Here is a 16,913-nt window from a genome sequence, read left to right on the forward strand (position 1 = left end):
TTTGGAATCATGCTCAAAGGGCTATAAAAGAATGCCTGCCCTTTGATCCAGCCATACCATTGCTGGGTTTGTACCCCAAAGAGATCATAGATAAACAGACTTGTACGAAAATATTCATAGCTGCGCTTTTTGTGGTGGCAACAAATTGGAAAAGGAGGGTATGTCCTTCAATTGGGGAATGGCTGAACAAACTGTGGTATATGCGGGTGATGGAATACTATTGTGCTAAAAGGAATAATAAACTGGAGAAGTTCCAGGCGAACTGGAGAGACCTCCGGGAACTGATGCAGAGCGAAAGGAGCAGAGCCAGAAGAACTCTATACACAGAGACTGACATTCTGTGGTAAAATCGAATGTAATGGACCTCTGAACCAGCAGCAATGCAATGACCCAGGACAATTCTGAGGGATTTATGGTAAAGATGCTACCCACATTCAGAGGAGGGACTGCAGGAGAGGAAACATATAGGAAAAACAACTGCATGAACGCATGGGTCAGGGTGGACATGATTGAGGGTGTAGACTCGAAACTACCACACCAATGCAACTACCAACAATTTGGAAATTGGTCTTGATCAAGGACACATGACAAAACTAGTGGAAATGCGCATGGGTAGGGGGGGTGCGGGGGGGGGGGGTTGAAGGGGAAAGGAGGAGCATGAATCATGTAACCATGTTAAAAATGAATATTAATAAATGTAAAAAAAAAATCCAATAGTAAGATACAAACCTTTGGCAATTATACAATTTACATTACAATCTTACTAGGTTAAGAAACAACAGGAATTGATTCTCACAGGTTTCAATTCATAGGCACCAACAGACAGACCTGCTACTCCTTCATACTTTGAACAATATATCTAATAGACCAGTGAATGGGCAAACTTTTTAAAGAGGGGGCCAAAGGAAAGGAAATTCTCATCTGTCAGTCTATTTCTAAGGCAACTCTTTCGAAGTTTCATTGTATTGTATCCTACTCAGATTAGGAAAATAATGTTGTGCCACCAGATAGATCATTTCAGGGGGCCACATCTGGCCCACGGGCAGTAGTTTGTCCATCTCTGCAATAGATGGTTTAGTACAAAGATATCACAGTATTTGGAGTCATTGGACCTAGATTCAAATACACCTCTACCGCACATATCTCTAGGTCCTTTGGCAAGTTACTGTTGGACTAGATGGCCTCTAAGATCCCTTCCAGCTCTAAACCTATGACCTTATTACATTCAGCCAACAAAAATTTCAGCATCAAATAAAGTCAACTGGGATCATTTAAGACTTTCCCTTACACCCAAAAGGCTTTGCAGTAAATAACCCAGAACCCTGGCAAGCAGGAAGGTTTGAACTTCTAAGATATTAGGGAGCTGGAATTAGTTTCACTCATTTGTCAATTATAAAAGAAAAAAAATAGGGACCAAACTCTTGAGTTCTGAGGAATATCTATAATCATCAACTTCCCTCCCACCCATACACACTAGCAGCAGAAGCTACAGACTCAGGGATGGTGGTTGTTGTTGGAGTCAGAAGTCAAATCCTGGGATCTCATTGGTATGAGTAGTTTCCCTGTTTGCCTTCTACCAAAGTGTTTTTGTAATTTAGACTCTTAAGAGAACTGATTGGGGTCCTGAAAGGTTAAGTGACTAGCCCAGGGTCATATAGCCAAGGTGTTTGAGAGACTCTCATGCCAGTTCTCTGTATACTACACCACTTAGGCATCCCCTAAGCCCCAGAATGGAAATAATAATTCATTGACAAGTTGCACAAAATAGATTTCCACTAATTAAATTAATAACTTAATTTGATTTTTAGCATGGACTATATGGATCATATGCTCCCTGATAGAATATAATGTTGTACCTTAGAGGCATATCTCCATTCAAAAGGAACAAAATGTAAAACTCTTATTCCAAATATTTCAATATATATATATATATATATATATATATAATATAGAATAGAATAGCAATGAAACTCTGAAAACTATAGTAATGTAGAACACTGAAGGGTAAATCAAATACATTGCTTATCAACCAAACTATTAAGCCTTTCTGGTAGATGAATAAGAAAAACCACAGTATGCAAATTGTTGCAAATGCAGGTTTAACTTTTTACAATACAAAATGGCATGAAATCTATGTATTACAGGTTTTAAAGAAGGCATTTTTACACACACACACACACACACACACACACACACACACACACACACACACACACACACAGATTGCTAGAAAAAGGTAGAATAGAACAAAGAACAAAGATATCTTGAGAAAGTAAATGAAAGCTGGGCAAGAACCATTAATTACAAGACTCCAATTCTGAATTTTAAAAAATATATCTGTTCTTTGAACAGACACTATTTTTTTAAGGCATGTCACATCTATTCATACTTTGAAGTTGTAGATAATGAAGCAATCCTTCTGCATTGCTGGAAAAATGAGAATGATCCATATTGCACTGTACTCTGCTACCTTCCTTAAAGGGCCATGACTTTACTACACTTAATCCAACACCAAAAAAGATGATCCAACATAATATCTGGAAGGCCAGGGGGGGAAAAAAATCTCCTGCCCATTCTCCCCATCTGTTTCAGTTTGAAATGAAACTGATAATTTACTGGGCCTAGAAAAAGAAGGTAGGTGAAAAACAGGGCTCAGAGTTGAAAAAGAATGGGGTGCTTGTGAAGTTCCTAAATGGGGCTACTACTACGCAAAATCAAGTACGAAAAAGAGAAGTTGTGATAAGCTTGATTAAATGTCTAGTATGCACACCAGAACTCTTGTGCCTCTTTATAGTCAAAACAAGTTCAAGAACTTGTTCATTAAAACACATTTCTCTTCTTCCTGACTTTCTACTTATCCTTTAATTTTGTGAATTTCCAGGACCTCCTTCTCCCCGGAGATGAGTCTTTGTTTAGAAAAACAAAGCAAAACAAAAAACCTTACTTTCCATCTTAGAATCAATACTGAATATTAGTTGGAAGGCAGAAGGGAAGAATGCTGAGAGACTTGTCCAGGATCACACAACTAGGAAATACCTGAGGCTAGATTTGAACACAAGGCTTGTGCCTTTAGGTTTGACTCTCAATTCACCGAGCTACCTAGTTACCCTCTACAAGCAGAGTCTTTCAAAGTAAAAAGAAAGAATTTTTTTGAAACTTCAGCTATTATTCAAGGTAGGAATTATTGATTCCTTATTACTAACTTTTAGTTAATACAAAAGAGCAAACATATCTGAAAGTAGAAAAATTCAATTATAATCATTGGCCCCAAATTCTTAAAACAGCATGCTGTTGAGTTATAAACTTATGAATCAGATGTTAACTGTATCAAACAAGGATTAGATTTTAGATGGCAAAACAAGTTTAGACATGTTCTGTAAGTCAGCTAGGTTCAACTGTGCTGTTATTCTAATGTCATTTCCCAATTTCTATCTCTCACACATCGATTTTTCTAAGACTATGGCAAAGGTTTAAAAAAAAAAAAAGGAAAGAGAGGGAGGGAGGGAGGGAGGGAGGAAGGAAGGAAGGAAGAAAGGAAGGAGACAAGGGCAGCTAGGTAGCACAAGCAGATAGAGTACCAGATCTAGGGTCAGGAGGACATGGATTCATACCTGGTCTCAGAAACTTCCTAGCTGTGTGAAGCAAGTCACTTAACCCTAGTCCTTGCTCTTCTTTTGTCTTAGAATTGATACTAAGACAAAAGGTAAAGATTTTATGAAAAAATAAAAATAAAAATAAACAGGACATTTAATCTAAGATTAAAATCTAATGTCTCCCAAGTTATGATAGCTAAACTCTAAGCTTTAAAAGATTTCATCAGGGTCAAACTTCCCTTTTACAGTACCATCAATCCAATATTTACTAAGCTCCTACTGTCAGCAAAACACTTCTCTCTTCCAGCTCTCAAATCTCCCGGTATAAAATCAGTTTTGCCATAAGAAGTTATCTTAACTTCTGAGCATCGAGCATCAGAAAGGTGAAGTGGCTTATTCAGTCACAAAAGTAAATTAAAGCAGAAAAAAAAAATAAACCCCAGTGTTTTGATAGAAAATCTGTTCCTGGTTGTCCTGATTCTCTGAGTCTCCATTATATTCTTCAGTGAAAACCACAGGCGCACAGCTAACTTCTTTCATTGCTACAGGCCTGGTGGTGCTAATTCCCTTCTCTGCTTAAGATGTACTCTCATCTCCCTTATCAAATATCTAAACTATCCCACAAATGAGCCACAAAACATTTCCCCCAAACTTTCAGTTTCATTTTGTTTTTCTCCTCTTAACCAAAGCTCTATTTACCTGACTTTCCTGCTACTTTCCACAACTTCATAGTTTCTATTGTCTTGAGCCCATATCTACTTAATTTTTTTTAACCCTTACTTTTTCTGCCTTAAAATCTTATTATCAGTTCCAAGATAGATGAGCAGTAAAGGATAAACAATTGTGGTTAAGTGACTTGCACACAGCTAGGATGTGTCTGAGGTCATATTTGAACCCATATTCTGCAGTCTCTAGGCCTGGTTCTCTATCCAATGAGCCAGCTAGTTGACTCCTGTCTAATTTAAGTTCATTGATTATGACTAAGAAATCTCTATATGTCAAATCATCATTTTTCAAATTCTATTTCTGGTAATTACATATAAAACACCTAAAAACTACATTTTTTACCACCCAATGATATTAGCAAAGATTTTCTTTTTAAACATATCAATCAGTATTTCACAGCAACAAAAATGGAAAGTCATCGTCCTATCAATCCTAAAAATCAAAGGAAAAATTAATAAGTGAATGAGAACTATTGAACTAATAAATAAGACTAAGAATTATTTTATGGGGAAAGAATAAAATAGAACATTGGTTAGTTTGATTTAAAAAATGAAAGAAAATCAAATTACCAGTATCAAAAATGAAAATGGTGAATTCACCATCAATGAAGAGGAAATTAAAGCAATCATTAAGAGCGGTTTTGCCCAGTTATATAACAATAAATCTGACAATCTAGGTGAAACAAAATATTTACAAAAATATAAATTGCCCAGATTAACAAAAGAGGAAATGAAATACTTAAATAATCCCATCTCAGAAAAAGAAAAAATTCCCAGGGCCAGATGGATGCACAAGTGAATTCTATCAAACATTTAAAGATCAATTAATCCAAATACTATATAAACTATTTGGCAAGCCAGGAATCCTATGAAATTCTTTTTATGACACAAATGAGGCTGATACCTAAAACCAGGAAGACCAAAACCACAGAAAACTACAGACCTATTTCCTTAATAAATATCAATGCAAAAATATTTTTTAAAAATACTATCACAGAGATTACAGCAATATACCACAAGGATTACTCACTGTGAACAGGTGAGATTTATACCAGGAATGCAGGGCTGATTAGAATTATTATTAATTATCAGCATAATTGACCATATAAATAACCAAACTAACAGAATATAATCAATCAGATAGTTATCTCAAATAGATGCAGAAAGAACCTTCAACAAGATGCAACACCTATTCCTATTAAAAACACTAGAAAGTACGAAGATAAATGGGCCTCCTTAAAATGATTAAGTAGTATCTGTCTAAAACCATTAGCAAGTATCATCTGCAATGAGGTTAAGTTAGAAGCCTTCCCAATAAGATTAGGGGTGGAACAAGGATTATCACCACTATTATTTAATATTGTACTAGAAATGCTAGCTTTAGCACTGAGAAGAAAAATAAATTGAAAGAGTTAAAGTAGGCAATGAGGAAGCTAAACTATCACTCTTTCTGGATGATATGATGGTATAACTTAGAGAATCAACCAAAAAACTAGTTGAAATAATAAGTGTAGCAAAGTTACAAGATACAAAATAAACCCACACAAATCATCAGCATTTCTAGATATTTCCAACAAAGTCCAGCAGCAAGAGATACAAAGAGAAATTCCATTTAAAAATAACTCTAGGCAATATAAGATACCTGGGAATCTATTGCCAAGAGAAATGGAGAAATTATACAAACACAATTACAAAATACTTTTCACACAAATAAAGTCAGATCTAAATAATTGGAAAAATATCAATTGTTCATGAGTAGACAGAACTAACAGAATAAAAATAACAATTCTAACTAAATTAAATTTGCCTTATTCAGTGCCATGCCAAACTACCAAATAATTATTTTCTAGAACTAGAAAAAACAATAACAAAATTCTTCTGAAAGAACAAAAAATCAAGAATATCAAGGGAATTAATGAAAAAAAAAAAGTAAAGAAGGTGGCCTAGTAGTACCAAATCTCAAATTATACTATAAAGCAGTAATCATCAAAACAGTCTGGTACTGGATAAGAAATAGAATTGGATCAATGGAAATGACCTTAGCAATCTAGTATTTGATAAACACAAAAGATCCTGGCTTTTGGAATAAGAACTCACTGTTTGCCAAAAAACTGCTGGGAAAACTAGAATACAGTATGGAAGAAACTAGGTATGGGCCAATATATCATAACCTATAACAGTGATAGCAAGCCTATGGCATGAGTGCCAAAGATGGGATGCAGAGCACTCTCTGTGGGCAGCAGCTGCCCCTTCCCCCCAGTTCATTACTAGAAAGGCAGAGAAACTTGGGCAGAGCTGCTCTCCTCCCCCTCTCCATCACACCTGATGACACTGTTTCACATTCCCCACCCCTCTGCCCAACAGCCCAATGGGAGTGCAAAGTGGGGTGGGCAGCTCACCTGCAGCAGAGCTGGAGGGGAGCAGAGTGCCTGGACCCCTCCCCTTTGACTAGCTGAGGATATTCCTCACTTCACCTACTCAGCAGCCCAATGGGAGCATTTTCTCCCTCCCCAGTGTGGGGTAAGGGGGATGGGAGCAGCACTCAGTCTGGAAGGTGGGGTGGGGGCCAAGCACTCCATCTCTAAAAGGTTCTCCCCATCTATACCATATACCCTATACCAGCGGTTCCCAAACTTTTTTGGCCTACTGCCCCCTTTCCAGAAAAAAATATTACTTTTAGCCCCCTGGAAATTAAATTTTTAAAAAATTTTTAAAAGCAATTAATAGGAAAGATAAATGCACCTGTGGCCATCACCATCCCCCTGGATTGCTGTAGCACTCACCAGGGGGTGGTAGTGCCCACTTTGGGAATCACTGCCCTATAGCAAGATACAGTCAAAATGGGTATATGATTTAGACATAAAGTGATACCATAAGTGAATTAGGGGAACGTAGAATAGTTTGCCTGTTATATCTGTGGAGAAGAGTAGAATTTATGATCAAACAAGAGATGGAGAACATTACAAGATATAAAATGAATAATTATGACTATATTAAATTTAAAAGGTTTTATACAAACAAAACTAATGTAACCAAGATTAGAAAGAAAACAATGGGAAATTTTTTAACAAATTTCTCTAAGAAAGGTCTCATTTCTCAAATATACAGAGAAATAATTCAAATTTATAAGACTATAAGCCATTCACCAGATGACAAAGGATATGAACAAGCAGTTTTCAAATGAAGAAATCAAAGCCATCAATAATCATATGAAAAAAATGTTCTAAATCCCTCTTGATTATAGAAATACAAATTAAAACTACTGAGGTACCATCTCACACCTATCAAATTGGCCAATACAACAATAAAGTAAAGTAATAAATATTGGAGAGAATGTGGCAAAATTAGTACACTAAGGCATTGTTGGTGGAGTTGTGAACCATTCTGGAAAGCAATTTGGAATTATGCCCAAAAGGCTACAAGACAGGACATAACTCTAATCTAATACCACCTCTAAGTCTGTATCCCAAAGGACTTACTTGTACAAAAATATTTATAACAGCCCTTTTTGTGATGGCAAAGAATTGGAAACTGAGGGGATGTCCATCAATTAGGGAATGGCTAAAACAAAATGTGGTACATGATAGGAATGACATATGCTGTAAAAAATGATAAACAAAATGATTTCGGAAGACCTACAGGAACTGATGCAGAGTGAAATAAGCAGAACCAGAATAGCAGCACAGAGCAACAGCAATTTTGTGGGATGATCAACTGTGAAAGACTTGGCTTACTCTCAGCAATTCAAAGATCCAGGACAATTCTAAAAGACTTATGACAAAGAATACTATCCACCTCCAGATAAAGAACTGTTGGGAGTCAGAATGCAGATCAAAGCATATTATTTTTCTATTTGCCTTTAGTTAATTTGGTTTTTGATTTGGGGGTTTTGGTTTTATATGAGCATTCTCTTACAATAATGAACTATATGGAAATAGACTTTCCATGATAATACATATATAACCCAGATCAAATTGCTTACCATCTCTGAGAAGGGAAAGAGAAGAGAGGGAGACAATTTGTATCTTACAACTTCAGAAAACTTATGTGGAAAATTCTCATTATATTTAATTAGTAGAATATCTTTAAAGAAAAATCAGATATGACATAAAAAAGGGAAGTCATTATAATTGTGTTCTGGTGCTGGGTTTTGCTTTTATTTTGTTTTTTAAAGAACAGCTATCATGTCTATTTTAAACTCATTTTAAAGACAAAGGAACTTAAAGATTCTATTTCCTAGGTGTAACACGTTAAAAAAATCTATTTCCCTAAGTGTAACATATAAAAAAAAATCTATCTCCTTTCCATATTAAGATCAATTATTCAATTCCACAATTGTACTTAGTGACATAGGATATTTAAAAGGGAAAGGTGAACAGAAGAACCAAGATGAACAGAAATATGCAAACAGTAGCACACTCAAGAGACTGAGAAATATAAACTCTCCATCTTAAGACTTTTGTGTGATCTTATAGGAAACTCCCTTTAAAAAAAAAAATACTGAATGATCTGGTCTGAGAATTCCTAGCTATGTGACCTTGAGCAAATCACTTCACCCTGCTTACCTAGCTCTTTCCCTCAGTCTTCAATTGTTACTGAGGTATTATGTAAGGGTTCTTAAAAAGTAAAAATATCAAATGGGGTTACAGTTATTGCTACTATAAGACTACATGTAGATGTCTCATTGACTGGTACCTACCTGCCCTAAGAACAAAATGAAATTAAAACCAGTGAACTAAAGAGCAGCTAGGCAATGTATGAAGTGTTGGACTTGGAGTCAAGAAGACCTGATTTCAAATCTGGACACAAACACTTACTAGCTGTGTGACCTACCCAAGAAATTTAACCTACTTGCCTTAATTTCCTCATCTGTAAAATGGAGATAATAATCACACTTACATCACAGGGTTTTTTGTGAGGATCAAAGAAGATATTTGTAAAAGCAGAGTCTGGCACATAGGTTCCATATAAATGCTTATTACCTTCCCCTCCCTAGAAGTTCACTATCCCCTAGCATATAAACTTTATGAGGGGGAAAAAGAATATAACTAGCATGGTACCCAGCACATAGTAGGCATCTAATAAAAGTCAGGTGCCAATGGTAATACATACTATTTGATCAATTAAGTACTCTATAGCCAATTTCTCTATCTTAAATCTCCCCCTATTTACTGATTCATTCCCTGCTTCCTACAAACATGTTGAAGTCTCACCACTTCTTAATAAATCTTGACTAGACCCTACCATGGCCATCAGCTATCGTCTTATCTCTCCTTCCCACCTAAACTCCAAGAAAAAAAAAAAGACACCTGAACTTTGATAGCTCCACTTCTTCTCCAATCATTCTCTAATAAAACCTCTGCAAGCTGACTTTTGATCTCAACTGTTGTTCTCAAAGAAAGCCACGATCTGAATTGCCAAATCTGATGACTTCTGCTCAGTCTTCATCATTCTTGACCCCTTTGCAGCATTTGACATCACTGAAAACCTTCTAGGGGGAAGGGAAATAAAAGAATAAACATTTATGTAGCTTCTACTATGGCTCAATGGCTCAGTCACTATGGCTAAACATTTTACAAATGCAATCTCATTTAATCCTCACAACAACCCAAAGAGGTAAATGCTATTATATCTACATTTTACATTTGAGGAAACTGAAATAAACAGACGTTAAGTATCTTGGTCCAGGGTCACACAGCCACTATGTGTCTGAGGCCAAATTTGAGCTTGGATTCTCTTGTCTCCTGGCCCAGCACTCAATCCACTTTAATACCTAGTTGCCTCTTAGATACTACTGTCCTGTATCATCACTCCTAGACACTTTCATCTCTCTGGAATTTAGTAACACCATACTTTCCCAGTTCTATCTGTCTTACTGCCCCTTTTCTCTATCTTTAGCCATATCTTCATCCATGTCCTACACACTCTCTGTAAATGTTCTCTGAGGCTGCCTTTGGCCCTCTTCTCTTTTCTCTCAATATTCTCCCTACTTGATACTCTCATTACTTTTCCCATATGCCTAAGTGTCATCTCCTTTGAAAGGAAAATTGCTTTTTATTGCTTTTATATTATTGCCAAATAATCACATAAAATCCTTTAGGGAGATAACTGCAACTATGATTTTTTGAAAAAATTAAATTGTTAGTAAACAGTGTATAAAATGTCAATTATAATAGAATATTAACAACAGTATTAGAAAAGATATAGTTTGGTGCATCGGAATATTTTAGCAACTAACTAGATTAAGAGCTTCTGTAGGAGGAATAAAAACTTTAGGTCTGTGTAGTTATCTAGGGAAGATAAACTCATGCAGTGTGAAATAAGTTGTGCTCATTTGGAATGTTGAGTGCACAGCTGACCTGATGAGATCACAGGAAAACAACCTTGGCTTGTCCAGATGTTTTTTTGGATCCTGTGTGAAGCTTAATACTACAAGTTCCCCAGAGTATTATGGCTCAGAAAGGTTACTCTGACCTTATACTAGAATTTATTACTTCTTATCAAAGACTTCTTACTAAATGTTATAACATGTTTTTTAATATACTCTGAACATGTTCTTATTAATCACTTATGCTAATTAACTGTCAAAAACCTATAAAACACACTGTTGAACATCCAAAGGGGGTCTTTACCACAGTTTGGGCATGATGAGATCTCCAGCTTTAATTTACCAAGTAAAGTTTGGATCTTCAGCTCAGTACGATGACACGCACAAATTTCTTTATTTCTTACACTTACAAATCTATTTATCCAAACCCAATGTCTTACTTGAGCTCTAGTCCCTACATCACGAACTGCCTACTTCCTTCCCATTTAAACCTGGAAGTCCCATATGCATCTCAACCTAAAAATTCATTCCAAAATTCTATCACCTTTCCCACAAAATCCATTCCTTTCCCACATTTCCCCATTACTATAAAGGACATCACCATTCTTGCAGTTATCCAGCTTCATAATCTCAATGTCTTCCTGAATTCCTCTTTCTTTATCACCCCACATATCCAAATAGTTGTGAATATTCTAATTTCTTTCTTTACAGTATTTCTTACATACATCCCCCCTTCTCTTCACTGAGACAACCACCAACCCCTAGCTCTCATATCCTCCTCCTTCCCTGGACAGTTACTGCAACAGCCTCTTATCTAAACTCCTTGCCTCAAATTTCTCCCCAACCCAATCTACCCTCCACGGAAATGCCAAAACAATTTTCCTAAAGCAGATATCTAACCAAAGACTGCCTCTGTTAGCTCTAGGATCAAATATAAATTCCTATTTAGCATTTAGAGAATTTCACGATTGGCCCCTTACTATCTTCACAAAATTTTAACACATTATCCTCAACTCCAGTCCCACAGGTCAGCCATATTGACCTACTACTTGCTGTCCATCATACAACATTCTATCTCTCATCTTCCATGCCTTTGTATATTCCTCAAAAGGAGGAAATGCTCTCCTTTCTTCACTTCTGACTCTCTGAGAATCCCTGATTTCCTTTAAGACTCAGATTAAGTACCACCTCACACAAAAGGCCTTTCCTAATCCTCTAAACCAGAGTTGGCGAATTTTCAAGTTCACACGCCCAAACTGTAAGCTTCAAGCAGCATTCCCCCCCCCGCCCCCACTTTACCCCCCCAAAGACCAGAAGTGCTCACTTTGGGCAGCTGGACAGAGGGGTGGAGCATGCAAAAAAAAAAAAAAATGTCCTTGGGCACTGGGAAGAAGGGGAAACCCAAAGCAGCTCTGCAGGTGTGCCAATACTTCGCCAACACTGCCCTAAACCATTAGTGTCTTCCCCTCTAAAGCTGACTTCCACTTACTTTATACTGGTATTCCTTCCACATCTCGGAGGTTAGGATGGCATCAATAAAATCAGAGCAATGGCCTTCCCTTCATACCACAGAAGACTGAATTTTTTTATGAGGTATTGACAGTACCTTATATGCATTTGTGAGGTACTGACCTTTTTAAGATATCCCTACATTTCTATAGTCTTTGTGTGTTGTCTTTACTAATTTTATTTTATTTTTTTAAAAACCCTTACCTTCCGTCTTGGAGTCAATACTGTGTATTGGCTCCAAGGCAGAAGAGTGGTAAGGGTTAGGCAATGGGGGTCAAGTGACTTGCCCAGGGGTCACACGGCTGGGAAGTGTCTGAGGTCAGATTTGAACCTAGGACCTCCCGTCTCTAGGCCTGGTTCTTAATACACTGAGCTACCCAGCTGCTCCCTTCTTTACTAATTTGACTTTAAAAAAGAAACTGCGTATTTATAATATTAAAAGATAAAATATGTTGGTATATTACAAATATTTAAACATTGCTGAGTTTCTAAACTTTTTTCTGGGTTGTTTGCTGGCTTTCCACAGCTTCTGCAAAACCCCTAAAAAACTCCCATTTAATTTCTTATGCTAACTCATGATATGTCGAAACCATGAAGAAAGTTGAAATGTGGAAGGGATACCTGTATTTCTTGTATCAACATATACTGTCTCCTCTATTAGAATGCAAGGTCATTGAGGGCATAGACTTTTTTCATTTTTACTTTGTATCCCTAGAACCTACCACAGAGCTTAGTAACTAGTAATAATAAGTCTCTAATAAATGCTTGTTGGTTATTTATCTGAGGTTTTCAAACAAGAAAACAAGAAATACACAACTATAAGTAAATGTCCTGACCTACTAACAATAAGACATGTGCTTGAAATGTTTTTCAGTAGTAGTGATTAATTTGTATTCATCCACACTTTCTTACCTTATCTTTACTCTGACTAAAACAATGTAAAATTCTGCAAGACTAATGGCTAAGATCAGGGCAACTAGATTCAATAGATAAAGCATCAAGACCTGGACTCCAGAGGGCTTGGGCTCAAATCTTGCCTCAGATACTTCATAGATGTATGATCTTTGGCAAATGCCTTGCCCTTCTATCTTAAGAGTTGTTATGAAAACAGAAAGGAAGGGTTTTTTAAAAAATTCTAATGGCTAAGCTCAGAAGAGGGAAGTGAAGTACTGTTCAAGATGATGGTCTCCTCAGGGGATCCAGCCCACTAACAAGACTTTGACTGCATTAACTAACCAGCCAAACACACATATAAGGTAATAAGATTCTTAATAAAAAGAATTGAGTCAGGTGATAGGGTAAAGAACTAGAAAGACAACATCCTGAAAAATGAAAAATGTAGTATGTAAAACAAGAAGCATTAAAATATTCTATGTGTATAGGCTGCCCAGGAAAGGACATAATGAATGAGAGACAATCTCTCTAGGTTTAACTGAATTAGAAGATACGAGTATTTTTTAATTAAAAAAAAAAACTGAGCAGGAAATCAGAAAAATAAACAGTCAACGTGAAACCTAAAAAAAGCAAATTTATGTGAGCAATTAGAAGGAGCTATATGAGGGTGTAATGCTAACATTTGTTACAATTAAAAATAATAAAGCCTGATATAATAATATAAATTAGTAGTTTAATTAAAGCCATGGCCATGCTGGTAAAATCATTAGACCATGTGCCAGTAAGAATTCAAAACTGCCTGCCTCAGGCATTTTACCTTTCGTATCCTGCGCCTCCAGGTAGCTAAAGAGGATTTACTTTCGGATTTCCTTTTATTTAAACTATCCTCTGCTTGGTGTCACAGGCATTCCCACGCCCAAAGAACCAGAAACGGAAACGCGTTGGACCATGGGAAATGTAGTTTGATAATTCCCACATGTCCATAGAAAACATATATATACTTTTAGATGGCATTTCCCAAATTCCAATTAACACATTCCAATGGGAAACAAGAAACAGTCCTTAAAGTCTTCAAAGAATATTTGAGGAAATTAAATAAGAAAAAATATGGTGGCTTGGTTCTGTGCTGGGAGTTTTAAGAGAGAAAATAGGAAAAGGGAGGGTGAAAGGAGGAATACATTGGAGTAGAACAGAAAAAGAAGAGGTAGCTTTGTTGTTTCTCATAACTGGGGAGTTTATATAAACACAGAGAAACGGAAAGAGAGGAACACCAAAAAAATTTCTCCTATCTGTAATAAAGAATGAAACACAAACAGATACTTTAATGTAGAAATACATCAAACTCCACAGGGAAACAAGCATGAATTGGTGAGGCAAAGTATTAAGAGCAAGGATAATACTAGGGGAGAGAATAGCCACAGACAAAACAAAATTTCTTGATCCTGAAGGATGAATTTAAAAAGGGAGTTATATATGAATTATTATGACAAAAGAGAAATTTTCAAAGAATCTTGAATATTACAAACTGATACCATAAGCAGAACTAGGAGAATAATTTATAAAAGACAGCACCACCCCTCTACCTATCTATCCCTCAGCTTCTTCTAAATTAAGCTTATACACTGTAAAGAAAAATAACTTTAAAAGACAAGCCTGAAGAATTCTGATCAAGGCAAAAACTAACCACATTTCCAGGCGACCTATGATAAAGCATGTTACCTCCTGGTAGAGGTGATGGACTCAAGGTGCAGAAAGACAAGTAAGTTTTTGGACATGGCCAGAGAATATATTAATTTCCTCTTTTTTTTTTTTTTTTTGGTTTTTAATTGCAGGAGGAGGCTGCAGAGGATTGGCAATTGATGTCAAAAAAGGCAGCCAAGGAACAGCTAGGTAGTTTAGGGAGCCAGGCCTGTAGACAGGAGGACCTGAGTTCAAATATGATCTCAGACACTTCCTAGCTCTGTGACCCTGGGCAAGTCACTTAAACCTAAAAGACTACCTACCTTTCACCTCTCTACTGCTCTGGAACAGATACTTTGTATCAATTCTAAGACAGGAGGTATATGGGTTGCTTTTTAAAAAGGTCATTGAAATAGTCATTCCTTACATATATATATATATAACACAGTTCACTTATTGCAGCTTCTCTGTATCGCAGGTTTAAAAAAAAATCCAATTCTGTATCGCATTTTTCACTATATCATGGGATTTTGTGGATGAATACTATACAGTACACAATGGAAATGCAGTACACCACTACCACTTGAGCAAATTTGCCAATGTGAGATTGTATACCCACACTATTGGCTGATGGAATGAAAGGTGACCAACCACAACTCCGTGTGTTCTGTGTCCTGGGAGCTGACTGGCTCAGTGACTGTAGCGTCTGTCTGTTGGCTCTCCCACACTGTGCCCATACATTCAACATCTCTCTTAGTCCAATTCACATCGACTTCAGACTGCTGTATGTAGTGTTGCTCTGTGTTGTTATGTTTTTGTGAAGTTTTCATAAAAGTCTGAATTTATTTCAAGCCCTCTGCCACCCAAATGTTCTTCACCTTGTAAGGCTTCTGGCAGTGAACCCAAGCACCAGAGGGAAGATGTTTACCATCAAAGAATAATAAAATTAATATAACACCACTACTTTGTGGATTTTCACTATTGTGGGGGTCTCTGGAACATAACTCCCACAATAGGTAAGGAATCACTGTATTTTTAAATACAAAGTGGAGAAATCCAAAAGGAAGCACAATCCCATTTCTTTTAAACAAAAGCAAGGGATATGAAACAGACACTCAACAGTTTAAATATACAATTAATCCTCTCTGCTATATGCATAAATGCTCTTTGGGAGGGGTTTAAGTTTAGAATAAAAACACTACTTTTAAAAACAAAACATGATAAGAAAAGTTACTATAGGATTGTAATAAGTAAGATTATATAGTCAAGGAGGTAAATCTAAAGAATGTCTTTTTCATAGTGTTGAAAATGGTTCTAAAAGCACAAAAATGGAGAGTTCAACAAGAGAATTTAATTAAAGTAATCTAAATGTGTTGTTGCCAGGCCCTCAAAAAGGCACTTATAAAACAGAGAAAAATGGTCAAATTCATATCATATGGCTAAAGAGAAAAACAAATGCAGTTGACAACAACTGACTAAACAGAGCAGAAAAAGATTATCTTGATAAACTTAATTTAGAAGATACAAGTGTCCTTTTTCAAGGTGACAAGAATACAAATGTCCTGATTGGTGTCACTAAGCCATCCAAGACTGGTGAAGAAAAATCTCCATTCAGAAGAAACATACAGACAGTGGTAACAAACCAAAAGTTTTCTTGTTATGGGGACAACTAACTAGACAGATTAACATTAACATCTAACATAAGACAAACTGTCATGAAAAGCATGCTGGCTACTTCACAATACCCTTCAGTCAAACACCTGAAAAAGTTTTTCACTATCCTCATTTTTTTTTCTCTACCTATATTAATAATATATTTTAATGTTGGGATGAGTAGTCAAATTCTTATTCAATAATCTGTTTTATCAGTGGTTAAATTGGGATAAATTAAAATGGACTGGCCTAGGGTCTCTGAAATGGAATTTTTCAAAAGAATTTTTAAAAAACCATACATTACAAAGTACCTGGATTATAAACCAACTCCTTATATTTCAAGGATTCAAATCAGTTCCTCCAAACCCACCCCCCACCTCCTGCTCCAAACTTCATTTTTTCTGTCAAAGTCACCACCAAGTCTCCCAATGTTCACAATCTGAACATTTTCATCAACTCCTCATTCCCACTCCATATAGGCTTTTGTCATTTTTACCTCTCTAACACCTCTTGGGACCAAGCCCTGTTTCT

The 16,913-nt window shown here is 36.4% G+C and overlaps 1 protein-coding gene across 1 annotated transcript in view; it reads right to left on the reverse strand.

Moving 5' to 3' along the window:
* Nucleotides 1-15,466, reverse strand: part of ILRUN (inflammation and lipid regulator with UBA-like and NBR1-like domains) — a 72,657-nt gene extending 57,191 nt beyond the window's left edge. Inside the window, exon 1 of the mRNA XM_044675281.1 lies at nt 15,381-15,466. Coding sequence (XP_044531216.1) covers nt 15,381-15,466 — 86 coding nt within the window. The remainder of the gene's footprint in view (nt 1-15,380) is intronic.
* Nucleotides 15,467-16,913: the final 1,447 nt, after the last annotated feature.

This window comes from Gracilinanus agilis, chromosome 4 (genome assembly GCF_016433145.1).
Source record: "Gracilinanus agilis isolate LMUSP501 chromosome 4, AgileGrace, whole genome shotgun sequence".
NCBI classification, from domain to species: domain Eukaryota; kingdom Metazoa; phylum Chordata; class Mammalia; order Didelphimorphia; family Didelphidae; genus Gracilinanus; species Gracilinanus agilis.